This window comes from Camelus bactrianus, chromosome 27 (genome assembly GCF_048773025.1).
Source record: "Camelus bactrianus isolate YW-2024 breed Bactrian camel chromosome 27, ASM4877302v1, whole genome shotgun sequence".
Lineage (NCBI taxonomy): Eukaryota > Metazoa > Chordata > Mammalia > Artiodactyla > Camelidae > Camelus > Camelus bactrianus.
Window position 1 is genome coordinate 27109187 of NC_133565.1, and position 21639 is coordinate 27130825.

At 41.0% G+C, this 21639-nt stretch overlaps 1 protein-coding gene and 1 long non-coding RNA gene across 4 annotated transcripts in view; one reads left to right on the forward strand and one right to left on the reverse strand.

Moving 5' to 3' along the window:
* PDE8A (phosphodiesterase 8A) overlaps positions 1–6072 on the forward strand; it is a 117652-nt gene extending 111580 nt beyond the window's left edge. For all 3 annotated transcript variants that reach the window (XM_010955119.3, XM_074354161.1, XM_074354160.1), the window contains 2 exons: positions 3577–3706; positions 4769–6072. In XM_010955119.3, the coding sequence (XP_010953421.1) occupies positions 3577–3706; positions 4769–4899 (261 nt within the window). In that variant the 3' untranslated portion in view covers positions 4900–6072. The remainder of the gene's footprint in view (positions 1–3576; positions 3707–4768) is intronic.
* LOC141575263 (uncharacterized) lies at positions 1241–4774 on the reverse strand. Its single transcript, XR_012502726.1, has 3 exons — positions 4566–4774; positions 3340–3565; positions 1241–2147 (listed from the first exon to the last, which is right to left on the reverse strand). It is a non-coding gene; the product is annotated as an uncharacterized LOC141575263 (long non-coding RNA).
* Positions 6073–21639: the final 15567 nt, after the last annotated feature.

A 21639-nucleotide genomic window follows, 5' to 3' on the forward strand; every position in this document is an offset into this window, starting at 1 on the left:
TCAATACTTCTACATTAAATGTTAGTGGACTAAACACTCCAATTAAAAGATCATCAGGCTGGATTTTGAAAAAATAATACCAACTGCATGCAGTCTACAAAAGACACTTAAAATATAAAGGGTAGGTGCAAAGTAAATGGATGGAAAAAGATATAGCATGCAAATTCTTAATATGAAAAGCCTGGGATGGATAGATCTTAGACAAAATAGTCAAGACACAAAATAATACCAGAGATAAAGTGGGACATTTCAAAATGATTTAAAGTTCTATATAGGCAGACATACTAATCATAAATGTCTATGCATTTATTTAATAACAGAACTTCTTGACAGAAGCACAGGGACAAGTGGAATCATAGATTTTAATACTCATTTTCAGCAATGCTAGAACAACTGGATTAAAATATCAGTAAACAGATAATCCAAACAACACTATCAGTCACCTTACCTTAGTTAATGTATATTCTGCAGCAGACTTACAGTGTAGTGTTTTAGAAGTATTAAGTGCACGATATGTTCACCAACATACCATATGCTGGAGCCAAAGAAAAGATTCAGTAAATTTAAAATAACTGAAATCATATGGAATATATTCTCTAGCCACAGTGGTGTTAAATCAGTAACAATAAGGTACCTATGTAAACACCAGACATTTGGAAATTGACAGCACATTTCTAAATAAACCATGGGTCAGATAACAAAGGAGATTAGAAAATATATAGAAATTAAATGAAAATATATTAAAATTGAGATGCAACTAAGACAGTGATTAGAGAGACATTTATAATTAGAGAAAGCACTAAAGTTAATGACTTAGATTTCACCTAAACTAGAAAAAGACAATGTAAACACAAAGTAGGAAAGAAAGAATAAATAAAAGCAAAAAACAAAGAAATAGAAAAGAAACAGTAAAAAAAAAATTACAAAGCCAAAAGTTGATTCTTTGCCAGAATTAACAAAATCTGTGAATACCTAGCTGGAATAATCAAGAAAAAGAGAACACAGATTACCAATATCAAGAATGAAAGTATTGTTGCAATAACTGACAAATGAAATGGTCAAATTCCTTGAAAACTACAATTTACCAAAACTGACAAGATTAAACAATAACCTTAGAAGCCCCATATTAAAGACATTTGTCAAAATGTTTCATTGAAAGGCTTTTAACAAAGAAAACTCCAAATGATTTCATTGAGGAATTCTATGAAACGTTTAAGAAATAATGCTAGTCTTACACATTATACCAGAAAATAGAGGGGAGAACACTTTGCAAATCATTTATGAAGCCCTTATTAATTACCCTGCTATGTAACTTGACAAAGAGAACATCAGGAGAAATTACAGTCCATCATCCGTATGAACACAGATTGCAGAGCCAAAGCGAAGAAACAGAGCATGAGGGCTTTCACTGACCTTCAACAAGTCAGCTGATTCCATGTGGATGGGGAGGGCAGGCCTGCCGTAGAAAAGCCTCTGGAGCCACGAATGACCACTGAGCCGAGCCTCTGCTCCCCCTCGGGAGGGGGAGTGTCAGGAGGGCACCTGCCTGGGGCCCTGCTCTCTGAGCCAGACAGGCCAGCGGGCGGTGAACCCGAGGCTCTTCCTGCACCCTCCCTCGCTCCCCGCCCATGGCAGAGACCCATGTGGAGCTAACCCTGCAGTTTTCTGAGACAGCAATGGGGACGGGGCTGCCAGCCTGTGGCCTGCCAGCAGAAGCCAAGACTTGTCAGTGTTCCCTGCTGCTTCTCTTCCCAGAGCACCCTGATCCTACCTCCCACACCTCCTGGAGTCTGCTCCTGGCCCAGCAACAGGTGTAGAGGGTCTCTGTCCTGGCCTGTCCCATAGTCTAGCACAGGACTCTTTCTTGGCACCTGCCCCAGCACTGTCAGCACCCAGCCAGTATAAGTGCATCTCTGCAGGACGCTTGGTACAGTCCCTCCCAGGAAACCTCCAAAGGTTACCTGCTACCCTCAAGTAGAGATCGCATGTTGAGAGCTGTGGTGAGTCACTGTCACTACCAGGGAAAGTCATCTGCCTTTAGCTGTGGAGCCCAGTTCTTCCAGTGACTTGGCAAGCAGCTCCTGGACAGTTGTCAAGAACAGTACTGGGGGTGTGGGTGGACCGGGAGGCACCGGCCCTAGTTAGCTCTGTGGAAACAGTTCCAGGGGTAAGAATTGGGAGGGACAGGCCCCCAGCCCCAAGAGGACGTTTTCTTTTGGTCCTGCTGAACACCAGAATTCTTGTCCCAGTGTTGGCCACTCAAGAAATGTACTCCACTCTCAGAACAGCACTTCTACAGCCCCATGTGGCCCCCAGAGCCGGGCAGAGGCCGAGTGCACTGCACACCTTCCGTCCTCAGCCCTTGCGTCACTGACAGGCCCTGCAGAGAAGTCCGTGCTAGGTCAGAAAGTTCTCTCGTCCCTGACTCTCTACCTCTGCTGAACGCCCTATGGCACCACCCGCACCCACACTGGGTTTCCTGAAGTTACTAACTCTACTGCCTGTCTTCTGTGTAGAGCTGCCCCTTTGGCCATCTCCCTACCGCAGCCGGTCCACCAGGGGCCGTCTGCCCTGACAATCAGGAATAGGGATCCGGGGAGCCCCTGAGGACAGCTGTGCCTTCCGGAGCAAGAGGATGGCTCTGCCCCTTCTAGCCAGGCACGCCCCATCTCCTTTAATGCTGGTCCCACACTCAGCACCCCCATCATCCTGCCCCTTGCGTGACTGTCCAACTTCACTCTCAGCCCTGGCTCCGGCAGGGACCTCTCGGTGATTCTAATCACCTGCGCAAACCCTCTGAGTTCCCACCTCGTTCCAGGAAGCCCCTCTGCCTCATCGTCCCCCTCTGGGTGCCCCTCATCCTTTTCTCCAGGCCCCTTTGATGAAAGTGAGACTTCATTAAAAAAAAAAAAAAGAACAAGAAACTCCCTTTTATGTTTTAAGACAAATTTGCCTTTTCCTCCAGGATCTTAATTATATATATATATTTTTTTCATTTCATTTCAAATATATCTTATATATATATATTTTTTTTTAAACAAACCCCTCTGGAATCCTAAAGATGTTCTGGGAGAATCTGACTAAAGCACATGAAACTCTTCACAGAGCTTCTTTATCTCAAGGATCTCAAGGACATTCAGAACGTTTTCAAATAAAAATCTGGTCTGAGATGAGAGGCAGCCACTAGTCCCTCCTCTGGGAGGGGGGCTGTTCCTCGCTCCCCCTTCAGCTCTTGGGTCAGGCCCTTGAAACACCTGATAGGAGAGAGGGCTGGGCTGGGAGCAGCAAGGAGGTGGCTAACAACGGTTCATGCACCACAGATACCATTTGGGATCTTACCTGAGGAGCTTCAGCAAGAGGCTTCTGGGTGTTGAAAATGTGGGTTGGGCTGGGTTGGGGTGTCCTCAGGCCCCCTGGCACAGAGCAGTCCTCACTCTGGGGACAACTTGGTATGCAGCGGCAGGTCTGCTTTGTCGGCTCGGGCTGGCATCCCCACATGCTCCCTGGGAGGCCAGGAGAGTCTCCAGTGGACCCGGATCCTGGAGTCTTGTAATTCCAGCATTTTCTGCTTTGCAGACAGATGAAGAGAAGCAACAAGACTTGCCTGTGGTGATGCCAGTTTTCGACAGAAATACCTGCAGCATCCCCAAATCCCAAATCTCTTTCATTGACTACTTCATCACAGACATGTTCGACGCTTGGGACGGTGAGAACGCTTAGAGCATATCTCCCTAAATAGCGGGGAACTGCCTGTTAGGTAGCAAATAGCGTCGTTTTTGACTTTAGAACATGTTAGGGGGCTCAGACTTTCACGAAGGTCTGAGGAGAAGCAATGAGCTGTCACCAGGGAACCTGAGGGCGGGGTGGGCGCCTCCTCCTCACTGGCCGGCCCCCAGGGCTGGCCGGGGTACTGCCCGTTTTGTAGATGACAGAAGTGAACTTGGGGCTGCACAGCCAGTGGTAGAGAACCTAGGATTCAAAACCACTATGTCAACTCCAGTTCCCACACTGTTCCTGCGGGAACCCTCCTGCCATCTGCTCCCCCAGCTTCTCCCACCTGGCTCTGCAGCAGACCCGGGGCGGGCTGGTCTCTGGCGGAGACCCATGCCCCTCTTTAACCTTCAGCACAGGCAGAGGGGCCTGTCAGGTAGAGGATTCTCAGGGCTGAGGCCCCACGGATACTCCCTGGGCAGCTGCGCTGTGACAGACACACATCCAGACCTGGTCAGCAGGAGCCAGGCCTCCTCTCTGGGTGCTCGGAGGCCAGGCTGTGGCCCCAGGGCCAGGTGGTCGGCTCCCAGCTTAGTGCTTCTGGGACTGAGAGCAGAAGCGTGGCCTCTCTAGGCCCCCGTTCTCTTGTGTAAATGACTTGCTCCCCCACTCCTGCCCTCAGGGATGTGCTGCAGATGGGAGGGGCTGTCCCCCCACCCTGCAGGAGGACATGCAGGAGAGCCAGTCAGCACCTGGCACTGGTGTAAGGTCAGGGGCTCCATACACTTTGTCCCTGACACCCCAGGCTGATTAAATGGTGACTAAGCAGGCCAGCACTCTGCTGCTTCACCTACCAGAGCTCAGTGCAGCTGTGGTCACGGACGAGCTGCTGGCGCTGAGTACAGGGCTTGATTCAGTCGTCAGACCGTGTGTTTGCCGTGTTCGTGAGCATTAGGCGCCCGTCTCCCCCTTCCGTGCCTCCTCCTCACATGCGCTCTCCTTAGAAAGCCTAGGCTGAGGCTGTGAACGGACGTCACATTCCCATCTTTCTCTCCAGCCTTTGTAGACCTGCCTGAGTTAATGCAGCATCTTGACAACAACTTTAAGTACTGGAAAGGACTGGACGAACTGAAGCTGCGGACCCTGCGCCCACCCCCGCATCGTGCGCAGCCCTGCCCGGGGCCCTGACGCTCCGCCCCTCGGTCGCTTGTAATTCCTGAGGGCTGCCAGGGTTCCTTGGTCCTTTCAGTGTTAGGCAAAGCCGTCCCCAGGTCTGCAGAGCCTGTAAGGACACGTGGGGACACCAGTGACCTTCTGTAGCCATCATCTGATGCCACTGCCATGAAGGGAGACACAGTCCTCTGCACCTGGGCCTGCTGCGGGGCTCGTCGGACAGTCCCGTGAGAACCACAGTTGGCAGTAGCTTTGGTTAGAACACGAGCTCGGGACCGCCCCTGCAAAGGCTACTGACGGACTTCCTGCCAGTGACAGAGAATGTCTTGTTGCAATTTCTCTCAGTTATGCTGAGCACTTAAGAACAGCTAATGGCAATCAGATCTTTTCCTCACATCACAGAAGGTGCACGCGCTCACCCTGGGACACTACTGAAAGTGACTTCTAAAATTGAACAGCAAAGGACAAAGAAATTTTGAAGTTGATTATTAATATCAATTATTAAAATGTGTTATTTATTTTATTAGAAGTTCAATATTTTCTATGAATTTAAAAATACTTCAAAGCCAAAGCCAACTTTAAATGCTATGACCAAATTTACATGATTCATATTCATTATGTATCGCTTAGTGTACAGACTTATTTTCATAATGCAAATTTAAAATACAAAATGACACATTTTCACTGCACTATAGAAATATTTGTGTATGTTAAACTTTTCTGACTGATGCTAATTGGGAAAAGCTGTTTTGTCGGTGGGTCTGATTCTAGGAGAGCCGAGTGAGAAGGGCTCCTGTGGGGAGGCCAGTGCTCGGACCTGCTCACGTGGCCTCAGCTCTGCAGGCGACTCCCCAAAGTGAAAAGAAACTAGGACTTCACACTTTTTTCCTAAAATTTTATAATTGAGTTTCCAAAAATCTGCCTTATTTTATACAGTATTTCTATAAAATATTCCCGATAAAAACAAAGCAAAAACGGAGTATTTAGTGAATTGACATTTTATAACCAATCTGTTTTCATCTGTATTGGGAATCTTTGATTCTAGGAATTTATAAAGGTTCTGTATCTTCACATTTTGAACTAGTACCACAAAAAATGACACATGATGACATGTCAAAGCTCTTGTTTCATTTTAAACTCGTATGTTTTCCAGATAAAAATGAAATTGAACTATTTGTTTTTAAGAAATCCTGTGTCACCTTTTCTTTGAAATTTTATTCTTAAAATGTTTTACCTTTCTTTCCCTCTAAATAAAGAAGATGCGTAGTTAAATGTCTTTTTCAGGGTCACAAAGGGCCAGATGAAGATGTGGGAAAATTCTCAGAACTACCTTTAATTCACCACTTGGCACCCATTCAGAGATGTCAGGGCGCTCTGGAGGGTCTGACAAGGCCAGCCCTTCAGGGGTCTCTGTCTAAAGAAACAAAGGCCCCCCTTTCCTGTGTGAAGACACGTAGCCTTGACATTGTGGACTAACATGGGAAGGAAGCCCTCTCCCCTTCTCTAGGTGCCAGGAAAGAAATGACCCCCACAAGGAACTCAGCCATCATAAGGTAGAGAAGGAATAATCAGAGACTTTAAGATGAGTGTGCCTAACATGTCTGAAGCGGTAAGAAGCAACAGAAACCATAGGGTAAGCCAAGGTAGTTTGGGGGGGAAAAATAGAATTTAAAAAGAACCAAGGACATTCTAGATATGAAGAATATAATCATCAAAACAAATGGAAAACTTCTGTACAGGTTTAACATGACCAGACATAAAGAGAGAATTACTAAATTGGAAGACGTAAGGAAATGCCTCAGCGTGCAGCACAGAGGTTAAAAATAGAAAATATGAAAGCAAGGTTAAAATACGGAGGGTAGAATGAAATGCTTCAAAATGCGTCTAAAGAGGTGGTCCAGAAAGGAGAATGGGGAGAAGCACTAGCCAGAGAAAGCCCGAGAGTCCCTCAGGATTTGACAGAACCAAGTCCTCGTATTTACAGGGCACAGAAATCCCAAGGAGGATGCACACTATACACAACACAGTGAAACTGCAGAGCTTTGAGCTCAAAGAGAAGAACCCAGAAGCTGTGAGAAAAGACAGATGGCTTACAGAGGGACTAGTGTTAGGCTGCCTTCAGACTTCTCATTTGCAACAACCAGAAGACAAAGGAATGATGTTTCAAAATATTGAAGGAAATGGTCAGCTGAGAATTACATACAAACTAAACTCTTTCAAGAGTGAAAGTAAAATAAAGATAATTCCAGACATGCACATGTTAATCATAAACAGACCATTGTGGAAAAAAATGCTGAAAGATATGCTTCTTTAACATGAGTTCAGAAAGGAGAGGTGGGAGATGAAAAGCGATGGGAAACACCTGGACAGAACCAAACAGGTGTATCTGAGTGGGGAAACCAGTGACAGTGACATACAATCAGGATTAGGAGAAGCACAGTGTACAAAACAGAATAAGCTACATGTTCAGGACAGAAGAGGTATTTATTTTAGATTAGACCTTCAAGATTATTAAAAGTTAAGGGAATTTGGCAAAGGAATAAAAGGATGTGGAATTTAAAATCACTAAAAGGAGTAGGGAGGGTATATAGCTTAAGCAGTAGAGCGCATGCTTAGCATGCGTGAGGTCCTAGGTTCAATCCCCAGCACCTCTATTAAGAAAATAATTAAATAAACCTAACTACCTCCCCCCCCCCCGAAAACCCCTAAAATTACTAAAAGGAAAGCTAAGAGAAGAAAATATATACTTAATGCAATCACTAAGAGATAAATGGAAAAAGAAAGTATGAATTGGAAAAGAAAGAAATAAGTACAAATATAAGATCACAACTCATGCAAAATCAATTCTAGATTAAAGATCCATATGTAAAAAGAAATATTTTTGACATTGGAATGGGGGAAACATTCTTAAAATGACACCAAAAGCTTTAGAAAGCATATAAGGAATTATCTACAAAAGTTACAAATTCTACAAAATACATAAACTCTGCTGACAAAATATGCTACAGATTTAGGAATGACCTATAGAAGCAACAAATTACTATCCAGACTATATAGAAGAATGCCTACAAATCAGTAAGAAAAGGACAAAAAGCAAGTTATTTTACACCCTTCAGGTTAACATACGTTTTTTAAAACCTGACAATACCAACTGTTGATGAGGGTATGAGAAAATGTGAACTCTCCAACCTCAATGATAAGGAGGGTAAGATTGGTACCACACTGGAAAGCAATTTGGAAATACCTACTAAAGTTCCTCAATTCAGCAGCTTTACTTCTAGACTAGAGAAATCTGCAAATGTGCTCAAGAAGACACGTTCAAGAATCCTCACACTAGGTTCTGTCATGGTGGGAAAGCAGAAATACTCTAGGTGTCCTCAGGAGGAGGAGGGACACAGACTGCAGCACTATTATCCTCAGACGTATGCTGTGGAAGCAGTTTCTAAAGTGGCTCCCAGCGGCTCCTGCCTGTTGGTATTCACAGCATTCTCCGGACCTAATGGCTCACTTCTAACCAACAGAATAAGGCAAAGCAAGATGGATTGCCACTTCCGAGATGCAGCCATGAAAGCTCTTCTTTTAAAAGGACACTAATCATTTAGGGCCCATTCTGAATCAGATAGATTCATCTCACAATTCTTAACTGACTACGTCTGCAAAGACCTTATTTCCAAAATAAGGTCACGTTCTGAGATTCCTGGGGATCTGAATTTTGGGGGTCACTATTCAGCCCGTTACACACGGTGATACTCCATCTTGCACACATCTTTGCATCAATTTTTTGAATACCCAAAACAATACATTATTGTCCATGGAAAAATGAATAGCAGGAGCATTAAAATGTCCAGGAAGTTTACAAATACCGAGAACTGGCTTGTGTGACACCAAGCTCCTGGTGTGCACACTAGAAAACAGAGCTTTCCTGCCAAACACCTCAGCTTCTGCATCTCACTGGGGTTCACCCATCAGGTGTGGAGGAGCAAGGCTCTGATCTGGAGTTGCGTCACAGGTCGGGAGAAGCAGGCAGAGGCATCGATTCAGCACATCCTCCACCAGCAGCTGCCCTGGCGGCCCAGCCCTGAAGTGTGGCTTAAGGAGACTTTCCAGGAAACTCAGTTCAGAGTCTGTTTCTTCCACTGACAAATCACTTCCGCTTCCATTAGCTAGAGGGGGCTCCCCAGTCTCAAAATTAAGGCCCCTGATCACAACCAGGAGGACACATTCCAACTTCATGAAGGCTGTTACCTCAGGGGCAGGGGAGGGACTGGTACTGGGGAGACATTCAAAGGGAACTACCTGTACATTTTGTTTTCAATGGGAAAGAATTTAAAGAAGATAAAGCAAAATATTAACATTTATTAATTCTGGTGATGGGCATATCAGTTTTTAAAAAATATATCACTAGGTTTTTCTATATGTGAAATGTATCATAATCCTTTTTTTAAAATGTGGAGCTCATGCCTGGTGTAAAGACAGCTAGAAGAATATTTTCTCTTTAAGCAGAGAAGGTCTGACTAGTATACAAAACAGGGAAGCCATATGAAAAAACAATAACGAACTCAACTATAAAAATAAAAATATTCTAAATACCAACTGCAATGAATCAAAAGAAACAGGGAAATGTTTGTAAATCATTTTACAAAAAGCTTACTTCCACAATAACTGATTTTAGGAAACTTCTAATAAAGTATTCAGCTGGGAAAAAATAGGAAAATGATATGAACAGAAAGTTCACAGAAAAAAAGTATAAAAGGTTTTTAAACTAAAGATTATGCTAAATCACACTGATAGTAATTGAAATGCAAATTAGAACCAATTTGAGATAGTTTTCACCTTTAAGATTAGTAAAGAACAAAAAGTTTGGTAACAGTGTTGAAGAAGCTGTGTGGAAACAGGCACTCTCATACCTGGCAGGTGAGTGTAAATCCGTACAACCTCTACAGAGGGCAACGTTGCCAGATCCATCCGGATCACAAATACGTGTGCAGTGTGGCCTAGCGGTTCTCCTTCCAGAATTCAAGTTCCAGAAATAGCTTACTAAAGATATACTCACACATGTGGGAAATGGTATGTATACAGAATTATTTATGACAGCCCTGCTTGGAACAGTAAAAGACTGGAAACAACTTAAATGTCGATCATTTAAAAGAGTAAGTAAATAAATGATGGCATGCCGCTACAATAGAGTATGATGCTTTTTTAGGAATAAAAAAGAATGAAAAGGTTCTTTGTGTGTTGATATGAAGAGACTGCCAAGATATATTATTAGGTGGGGGGAAAGCATAACACAAAACAACAGACATACATGGTAGCATTTGTTTAAAATCTCTGGATGTACACACAGACATGAGTGACAGAGGTTGCCTGGGTGGCCGGAGATAAGAGCCCAGGAGAGACAATTCACTGTGTGTCCATTTGTACCTTTTGGATTTTGAACAGTGCTCCTGAGGAATACAGAAGAAGTGAATAAATGAAAAGGCAAACCCTATTTTCAGGATGAGTTAATTTTGTAAAAATGTCAATTTCTTCCTAAATTATCCTATGAATTTAGCATGATTCCCAACTGAAAAAAAAAAGACACAACTTTTTAATCTAGTTAAGTCATTCTAATGTTCATGTATTATGTGAAGGAAAGTCAGAAAAATTCTGAAAATGAAGAGTAAAGGGAGAGGACTAGCCCAGGACATGAAAACATGAAGTTGCCATGATTAAAACAGAGACACTGACCCTGTTCAGATGAGTAAATGGAACTGAAGAGAGCGAGAAATACACCAAAACACATACTGCAGTTTAGTAGAATATTAAATATTCTACTAAATATAGAATATTAGATTAGACAAAAAGACCGGAAGGAAATGCACCAGCACGTTTGCAGGGGCCTCTGGAGGCTGGGCTGACAGGGCTTCATTGCCTGCCTTGTGCTTTTCTGGGTTTCCCCAAACTTAATACATGTGATTGATTACATATGCAGTTAGAAGGTCCTAAGGTTTGAAATCTGAATGACTGGGAAGGTGGTGTGGGCCACATCAGTAGGGAATGTGGAGACAGAGGACTCGCAAGGAGACACAGCCCATCCAGACTTGGACGTAACCTGTCTGGGGGCCTGTGGACCCCAACAAGGGAGCCAGCTAGAGGTGGACCCTAGACTCTGTAGAGAAGGCTAAGCCGTGTTTAGCTCCATGGACGTGACACAAGCTGTCAAGGGGGCGGGGAGAGGACAGCTAAGGGCACAGCTATGACACCTGCTCCTGGGGCCTACAGAGCAGGTGTGGACAAGGCCCAGGGCCTCAGGGCCTCCCGAGGCTGGAGGGGAGCAGAGCAGTGACAGCGTTCTGGACTTTTCACCTCCTGCTTGAGCAACCTCACAGAGGACTCTGGCTGCCCGGCTGGGAAGGACAGGGGTGAGAGGGCGCTGGTCATGTGTCCCCGGGAGCGGAGAGGGCCCAGCAGTGAAGCACGAGTTCCTAACCGGGAGAGGACCTAAGTTTGTCCGCCCACCTCATTTGAGCTGAACCTTTCTATAAAGGAGAGGAAAAAAAAAAAAAAAAAAAAGGTCCAAGAAACGTCGGAAGCACTTTTGCTTCCCCATTTTCTTCAAAGAAAAAATTGGATGTGGAAGACCCGGTTTCTGAGTCACAAGGAAACCTTTTCCCCAAGGACTGGGGTCAGAAACAATGGGAAAAGGAATTATTAAAACCATCAGCTCACAACAAGCTCAGGAAGAAGCTGAATAAACTTTGAACAATTTGTCTCATCCTGCTATAAAAAGAGGAAATTTCATAAAGACCCATCACGTGTCCGCTGTTACACGCCCTTTCACTCCACTGACACAGCCTCGCGCCACGAGAGAAAGAGGTACCTCTCCGCCCCTTCCCAAGGCCTGTGCGCAAGGAAGCGGGGCCGCTGCCCCTCACCTCTCCGCGTGGGGTCGGCGCACCCGCAGCGTGGGCGCCGCCCGCAGCGGCTGGACCTTCGGCCCCCGGCCTCGCAGACCTGCTGCCCAGAGCGTGCGCTTGGGCAGGCGCCCTCCCCGCGCCTGCGCACACTGATGTTCAAGAAGCTGGTTGGACAGACGCTCTCACTGCAAAGTGAAGGGCCCTACAATGAGGTGTTTTCACAAGCCCCCCTTCCCATTTCCTCTCACCCCCATTTCACCAACGCTTCAAACTACAGCTGAAAGGCCCCATTTTTGTCCCATAGACTAGGTCCTGTTTAATCTAGAAAAGGAGGAAACACACTCAGCCGTCAGGAAGCAATAGCATTCACTTAGGGGCCAAAAACAACACTGCAGACTGAGAACAATGCAGGAGGCGGCCGGGGGAGGATCAAGGCAGCTTAGCCTGGTGGTTCTGGTCACTGAGAGAGAAAGGAGGCTCAAGTGCAAATTACACCCAAGGAGGGTGAACTGTGCCATGTTTCTTAAAATAGAAGGAGTGGTTTAAGAATGTATCTGAGCATTTTCAGATATTAAAAGCAAGTTTCCTTCCAGACAGAGAGATTGGCCTCACATGAGGCATCGCTTTCTTACTCCAATTTTCAGCTCAATTTATCCCAGTGATTTGGCCACAGACCTAGTTTAAGGCCACTGCCTGTAGGTGGGGCAGAACTCCCTAAAAGAGAATGACTTCAGAAGGAAAAAAAAAAAAAAAAGATGTACCTTCCAAATGATTTTATGAAGAGTAAAGGCTCAAGTCTCTCGTAAGATTAACTTTTAAAAATTAAAAACTAAAAAATACTATTTTTAATATGCTCCATTCCAAGAACATATACTTTCCAGAATTTCACACAAGATTAAAAATGAAGACAAATCAAGCTGATGAAAGGATAAAACATGCTACAATGTCACTACAAGTAGCAGCCAATTTTGCTTGGAGTTTCCTTGCAACCAAAGTGGAAACAGAACAAGATCAGTTCAAAATTGGTAACAATGAAATAAGCAGGTATCTAGAGGTCTTTTCTTAGCAGAGATTTGAGAAAATTTCTCCTGTGGGACACTCTGTAAGGCAGTTCCAGTACTTTTAACTAAATTCTGTACTTGTGATATCAAGACCTGAGAACAAAGCTCCAAGGTCAGGTTTAATGCTGACCCTCACCGCCTACAGGAAGGCCACCATCTCCGCTTCACTGCCACTGAGGTTGCCTCCCACCAGAAGATTGCCCGGTATCTACCAGTGACTGCTCCAGCCATGAATGGATGGGTAACCCTATTCTGCCCAATAAGCCACAAAGAGAAGTCTGCGAGGATGATTCAGAATCAAGTTCTCACTCCCACGAAAGAGCCATGGGAAGAGACAGTCTCTCTCTCTAGGTGGGTTGGGTCCAGATGTGACTCCTGGGACTGCTGCAGCCATAGTGCTACCAGCCAAAGGATGAAGCCACCTCCAACAGTGGCAGTGCTGAAGGATGGATGGAAGAAACCTGGGTGTTCAGTGTTATCACCAGCCTCGGAACCCTCAGAACTCTGGCCTTTCTGTTTGGTGAGATAATAGCCTATCCTTATGGTTTCCACTAGATTCATTCAGGGTTTACATGTCTATGGAAACAAAATGTAATTGCCCAATTTTTAGAGGGAAAATACAAAATTAGAAATGGGAGTTTTCTACACACAGGAGAAATACTACATAAATCAAGATTATTCATCCCAGCAGAAGACTAGAAGGGGGAGGGTATAGCTCAAGCAGTAGAATGCATGCTTAGCATGCATGAGGCCCTGGGTTCAATCCCTGGTACCTCCTCTAAAAATAAATAAATAAAAACAAACCTAATTGCCCCCCCCCACAAAAAGAAAAGACTGTATACAATCTTAATATACCAATTATATATATATATACACACACACACAATAATTTTTTTATTTAAAAAATTAATTTAATTTAAAAATTTAAAAAATCTTAATATACATCACTAAGTGAGGGGAGACACATAACCATCGTCAGCTATTGGTCAAATGCATGCACAGTGGAATCTCATCCATAAAAAAGGAATGGGAAAGAAACCAATATTCACTAAGTGAAAAAAGTGTAGAGCACTGTGTATACTGTGCTTTAATATATATTTAAAAGTAAAGAAATACGCGTATTTTTTGCAACTGGTATTAGTACCAGTTAGTTGCTACATAAATTACTCAAATACTTAGCAACTTACAAGAGCAAACTTTATCATCTCAGTTTCTGTGGGTCAGGAGTTTGGGAGTGGCTTACTGGGGTGGTTCTGGTTTAGTGTCTCTCATGGGGCTATAGTTAAGATGTTGGTCAAAGAGTGACATCAGTGAAAACAGAGTAAGATCCTCCAAAATTTCCAGCCGCCATAAAGACAATAAGAAAACTGACAAAAACTGTCAGAACCAAAAGATTGAAGCAATCTGGGGAGCTTTAATCAAGAAAAACGGCTAAGTCTCAATGTGAACAGTGAGCTTTGTGGCAATTTAACTTATCCGATTTCCATCCCCCTCTCTCCAGCTCTGTGATAGCCTTGAAAATAAACAGCCCAAATCACAGTGAAAAATAGCAGCCTGGCAGACAATAGGAGGTAAATCAGGGTCAGAGCTTCTGAAAAGCCTCATTCCCATAAAATTGTCATTATATGAGTTGCCTGGTAGCTCCTGAAAGACTCTACTTGCAAGGCTGTCTTTATTGACTAGACCTGGAGCTTGTCCGGTGTGAAAAGTCTTTTCCCTGGGGGTGTTGGTAAAAACATTTTGATGTAATTGTTTGACTTTGTGGCTCCTATAGGCAGTGGGTGACAACTGGGGCAAACAATAGGCTACCCAAGAAGCTTAAAAGTAAAATCTAGGAAAGGAGATGTCCCTAAGGGCTTTGAAAATCCCATATTTTCACATATTCCTCAGAATCTAGAAGGCTAAGGGGTGTGTAGGATTGTGTGCATGCTCAGAAAAGAGGTGATAAGGCCCTCTCACCTCCAGCTGACACTGAGGCTCTTTACAAGCAGAAAGTGAAGTCCAAGGCAGAGCTGTCAAGTGTCTGGCTGAGTGCTGAAGGCATGCCACAATAAGCATACAGAACCACTTGGCAATGACTGGGTGATTTACTGGTTCCAGGCATTAAGGCAATCTTTGACCAATCATTAGCTGACCACTAATCTAACCAAGCAAAGACTTCAGTGTAAGACAGACCTTACAAAAATAGTTCACGAAAGTCACTGAACAACCCCAGCAACTACAAAAGCCTTTAAGGATGAAGGAAGAGTCTGATTTCCAGAGTTGCCACATTATATTAATTTAAATGTCCAGTTTTCAGTTTTCAATTATAAATTATTATAAGATATGCAAAGAAATAAAAATGTGTGATCCATATACAGGGGGTGGGTGGGGAAGCTATCACTAGAAATGGTTCCTGAGGAAGACAAGACCAAACGCTTTAAATCAGCTATTTAAAATATGTTCAAAGAACTAAAGGAAATAATATCTGAACAACTAAAGGGAAGTATGAAAATAATGAGAAAATCTCAAAGAGAAAATCTCAATAAAGAAATAGAAATGATAAAGAAGAACCATACAAAAATTCTAGAGTTGGAAAGTATAATGACTAAAATGAAAAATTCACTAGAGGTGTTCAACAGCAGATTTCAGCAGGTAGAAAAGGAATCAGTTATCTTGAAGATAGGTAAACTGGGCTTACCAGTCTTGAGGAAAAGAAAAAAGAATGAAGAAAACTGAACAAAGCCTCAGAGACCTCTGGGACAGCAACAAGTGTACTAACACATGCATATGGGAATCCCAGAAGGAGAGGAGAAAGAGAAATGGCAAAAAGAATATTCGACAGAATAATCGCAGAAAATTCCCCAAATTTGATGAAAAACATTTGTCTACACACCCAAGAAGCTCAATGAACTCCAAGGATAAACTCAAAGAGAGGCACATCATAAACTGCTGAAAGCCAGAGACAAAAAGAGAACCTTAAAGGCCACATGAGAGAAGTGACTTATCACATATCATGTACAAGGCATCCTTAATAATATTAGCAGCTGATTTCTCATCATTAAGGCCAGAAAGCAGTGACAGAACATGGCAGTGGGATGTAGATGGGCATTCATATATAAAGGTTTAATGTGGATGATAACAACACAAAGGAAGGGAGAAACAGAGCTACACAGGAACAAAATTTTGTATATTATTGAAATAAAGCTGGCATTAATCTCAACTAGATTATTATAAATTAAGATATCCAGAACAGCCACTAAGAAAATAACTCAAAAGATATGTAATAAAAGAAATAACAAGGTAATTAAAATGCTCCACTAGAGAATATCTATTTAACACAAAGAAGGCAGTCATGGAGCAACAGAGGAACAAAAAAAGACATTAAGACATATAGGAAACAAGTAGCCAAAAGGAAGGCGTAAATTCTACATTATCAGAAAGTACACTCAAAGTAAGTGAATTAAACACTACAATTAAAGCTGGAGATTGTCATATGGGATTTTTAAAAAAACAATCAAACTATACACTATCTACAAGAGACACACTTTAAGTTCAGATACAAATAGGTTGAAACTAAAAGGACAGAAAACAATATACCATTCAGACAATAACTGAAAGAGAACTGAAATGGCTATACTAATATCAGACAAAAATACACTTTAAAAGAAAAATTGTTACTATGGAGAAAGAAGGACATTTTATCATGATAAAAAGGACAATCTATCAAGAAGATACAGTAATTATAAACATATGTACCTGATAACAGAGCACCAAAATACATGAAGCAAAAACTGACAGAACTGAAGTGAGAGTTAGACAATTTAACAATAATTGTTAGAGTCTTCAAAATCCCACTTTTAATTATGGATAAAGTAAGTAGACAGAAGATCAACAAGGAAATAGAAGATCTGAACAATACTATAAGGCAACCACTTATAAGGCATCTATAGAACATTATATCCAACATCAATGTATACAAAAAAATTCCTATTATACATGGAACATTCTCCAGGACAGACTATATCACAGGCCATGATACAAGTCTCAATATGTTTAAAAGAACAGAACTCATACAAAGTATATTTTCTGACCAAAATGGAACAAGAAATAATAGGAAAAATTTGGAAATTCACAAATATGTGGAAATTTAACAACATAATCCTAAATTACCAATAAATCAATGAATAAGTAGAGAAAAGAAAGAGAAATTAGAAAATACTTTCAAATGAATGAAAATAAAAACATGAGGCCAAAATTTGTGGAATGGAGGGAAACCAGTGCTTACAGAAAAATTTATAGCTGTAAATTATATATTAAAAAGAACACAACTCAAATTAGTAACTTCCTACCTTAATAAGTTAATGAAAGAAGTGTAAACTAAACCAAAGCAAACATTAGGAAAGAAATGATAAAAATTATAGCAGAAGTAAATGCAATAAATATAGGAAAACTATAGAGTAAAATTGATGAGACCAGAAGTTGATTCTTTGAAAGATGAACAAATTGTAAAACTTTGGGCTAGACTGACAAATTTTACAAAAAGACTTAAAGTGCTAAAATCATGAATGAAGGATGGAGGTACATCACTAGCAACCTTCCAGAAATAAAAAGAGTTATAATAGAATACTATGAATAACTATATAACACATTAGATAACTAGGTGAAATGTATAAATTCCTAGAAAGACACAAATTAATGAAACTGACTCAGTAAGAAATAAAAAACTTGAATAAGACCTACAACAAACAGGGATAGAATTATTAACCAAAAAATTTTCCACAAAGAAAAAAACCCAGGAACAGATGGCTTCACCAGTGAATTCTACCAAACATCTACAAAAGAATTAACATCAATCCTTCCTAAACTCTTTCTAGAAACAAAAGGAAGGAGCAATTTCAACTCATTTTGTGAGGTCAGTATTACCCTGATACCAAAATCAAAGATATCACAAGAAAGCTATAAACCAGTACCATTTATGAATACAGATGCAAAAATCCTCCACAAAATACTAGCAAACTCAATGCAGCAATATATAAAAAGATGGATTTATCCCAGGAATGCAAGATTGGTCCGATGTAGGAAAATCACTGTAACATTTTATTGACAGAATAAAATTATATGATTATCTCAATTAAGCACAGAAAAAGCATTTGACAAAATTCAACACTCTCTTGTTAAAAACACTAATAAACTAGGAATAGAAGGGAACTTCCTCAGAATGAAAAAGGGCATCACAAAAAATCCACAGCTGACATCATGCTTAATGGTGGATGGACTGGAAACTTAGTTCTAAGATCAGAAGCAAGACAAAGATATCTGCTCTTACTACTTCTATTCAACACTGTACTGAGGCAATGTGCTAGAGGTACTCACCAGGACAATGAAGGAAGGAAGGAAGGAAGGGAGGGAGGGAGGGAAAGAAAGAAAGAAAGAAGAAAGGGAGGGAAAGATGGGAAGGAAGGGAGGAAGAAAAAAAGCATCCAAGAAGAAAGAGAAAGAAAGAAAGAGCCTCCAGATTGGAAAGGAAAAATTTTAATTATGTCTATTTGCAGGTAATATGATCTTGTATACAGAAAATCCTAAGGAACACACACACACACAAAAACCCATTGGAGCTAGTGTTGGGGCTCAGAGCAGGCTGTCCCAAGATATGCCACAATGGCATATTGATGATTTTGAAGTAAAGTTACTTGAGAAGTGGCTAGTGGGAAAAAAATGATATTAAAAATACTCTGACCTTCCTATTTCCACTGAAAGGAAATAAATCTCCCATGTATAAGTGCCCTCCTTATATCAGGAAGATAGAAAGCACCCCTATCACCAGAGTTAGGGAATTCAAGGCTAAGAAAGCTGTCTAAACAAATTTTGCTTCTTTATTAGTCTGAAACCCCAAACACAAGCTCCTTTGTTAAATTTTCACAAATAATAGTTTGTTTAAAAATGATATATAAACAGCCTGCTTTGGTCACTTTGGAGGAGTCCCATTTCTAGCAGACCTCCGTGTATAAAAAAATAATTTTTTTTTCCTCCTGTTAATCTGTTTTGTGTCAATTTAATTATTAGACCAGCCAAAAGAACTCAAGATGGGTAGGGGGGAAATGTCTTCCTCCTCAACAGTAGCAAGGTTACAGGATATAATTTCAATATATAAAAATTAAGTCTATTGCCATACACTACTAACGATCAACCAAAAAATGAAATTGGGAAAATAACTCCATTTATAATAGCATCAAAAAGAATAAAAATAGTTAGGAATAATTAAGTACAGGGCTTGTGCACTGAAAACTGCATTGAAAACATCACTGAAAGAAATTAAACAACCTGAAAAATATCCCATGTTCATGCACTGGAAGACTTCACATTGTTAGGTAGACAACAGTCCTTGTTAAGGGTTGAACTGTGTCCTCCCAAAAAAGATATGTTGAAGTCTTAACCCTAGCACCTCAGAATGTGTCCTTATTTGGAATAGGGTCATGTAATTAGTTAAGATGAAGTCATCCTGCAATAGGACAGGCCCCCTCAACTCAATATGATTGATGTCCTTATGAAAAGATGCCATGTGACGACAGGTTTGGAGTGATGCATCTACAAGCCAATGAACACCAAAGATTGCTGGAAAACCACCAGAAGCTGGGAAGAGGCAAGGAAGGATTCACCTACAGGTTTCAGAGGAAGCATGGCCCTGAAGACACCTTGATTTCAGACTTCTAACCTCCAGAACCATGAGACAACACATTTCTATTGTTTTAAGCCACTCAGTTTGTGGTTCCTTACTCTGGCAGCCCTAGGAAACTATTTAATAAAGTCCACAAATTGATCTATGGATACAGTGCAATCCCTATAGAGGCCCAACTACCTTTTTTGCATTAATTGACAAGCTGATCCTAAAAATTCATATGGGAATATTATGGGCCCTGAATAGCCAAAACAATTTTGGGAAAAAAAAAAAACAAAAAACCCCAGCAAAGTTGAAAGACTCACACTTCCTGGTTTTAAAACTTTCTATAAAGACACAGAAATCAAGACTGTGACACTGTCATAAGGATAGGCATATAGGTTAATGGAATAGAATTGAGTCCAGAAATAAACCCTTACATTTATGATTAACTGATTTCCTACATGATGCCAAGACCTTTCAATGGGGAACAGTCGTTTCAACAAGTGGGGCTGGGATAACTGGATATCCACATGCAAAAGAATGAAGTTTGATCCCTACCTCACATCACATACAAAAATTAACACAAATCAGATCAAGGACCTAAACGTGAGAGTGAAAACTACAAAACTTTTAGATGAAAACATAGGCGCAAATCATAGTGACCTTGGGTTAGCCAATAATTTATTAGATATGACACTTAAAGCACAAGCAACCAAAGAAAAAAAATACAAAAACTGGATTTCACCAAAACTTAGAACTCTGTGCTTCAAAGGACACTATCAGGAATGTGAAAAGAAAATTGACAGAATGGGAGAAAATATTTTCAAATTATTGATGGGGTTCTAGTAATCAGAATATATAAAGAACACTTACAACTCAACAATAAAAAAATAAATAATCCAATTTTAAAATGAGCAAGGATTTGAATAGACATTTCCTCAAAGAATATATACAAATGGTCAACAAGCACATGAATAATATCATTAATCATCAGGGAAATGCAAAGTAAAACCACAATAAGATACCAGTTCACACACACTAGTAAGGTGTCATCAAGAAACGCAGTTACAAACAAGTTTTGGTGAGGACGTGAAGGAACTGGAACCTCCATACGTTACTGGTCAGAATGTAAAATAGTGCAGCCACTTTGGAAAACATTCCAAAAGAAAAAACTGAAATCCCTCTTTGGGCTCTGAAAGTTGTTTTTTTTATATATTCTTATGTATATATTGTGACCCTTTATGCTTTAGTTTCAAGGTTTGTGAAAGCTTGTCATAGAGAATTACAAAAATACCAAAAACTCTGGCAAGCATGAAAATGAAGGTGAGATCACAAATAGTATCACTGAGTGAACAGATTCAGTAGTAGGCTCCTTGGTTTCCCTTGTTGGACCTGATGTTTTCCACAGCTATAAAAAGCTCCTTCTAACACCTGGGGGAGAATATACTTTCACTGTAACTGTTCACTGACAATATCTGTCAACTGGATTCCTGTTACCTAAATGCAATGCAAAACACTGTGCCTATTACCACCAAACAAACAAAAACAAAAATAATTAAGAGAATTCTATGAACACCTGTACACCAAAAACTGGATAGCCTAGATGAAATGGACAAATTTCTAAAAATACACAAATGACTTAAATTGACTCAAGAAACAAAAAATCTCACTAGACCTATAACAAGTAAAAACATTGAATCAGTAATCAAAAACTTCTCCAAAAAGAAGTTTAGGACCACATGGATTCATTGGTGAATTCTACCAAAAATTTAAAGAAAAATTAACACCAATCCTTCTTAGACTCTTCAAGGAAATAAAATAGAAGAGAACACTTTCCACTTCACTCTGAGTTCAGCATTTCCTGACACCAAAGCCATAGTAAGACCACCACAAAAAAGAAAAATATAAATCAGTATCCCTTATGAATATCAATGCAGAGATCCTCAGCAAAATACTAGCAAACCAAATTCAGCACATTAAAAGGAGTATACACCATGACAAAGTGGAATTTATAACATAAATGTAAGGTTCAACATAAGAAAAAAAATCAGTGTACTACATCACAGGAGTAGAAGAAATGGGGGGAAACCATACTATCATCTCAACTGATACAAAAAAAGCATTTACAAAAGCCAACACTCTTTCATGATTAAAGAAA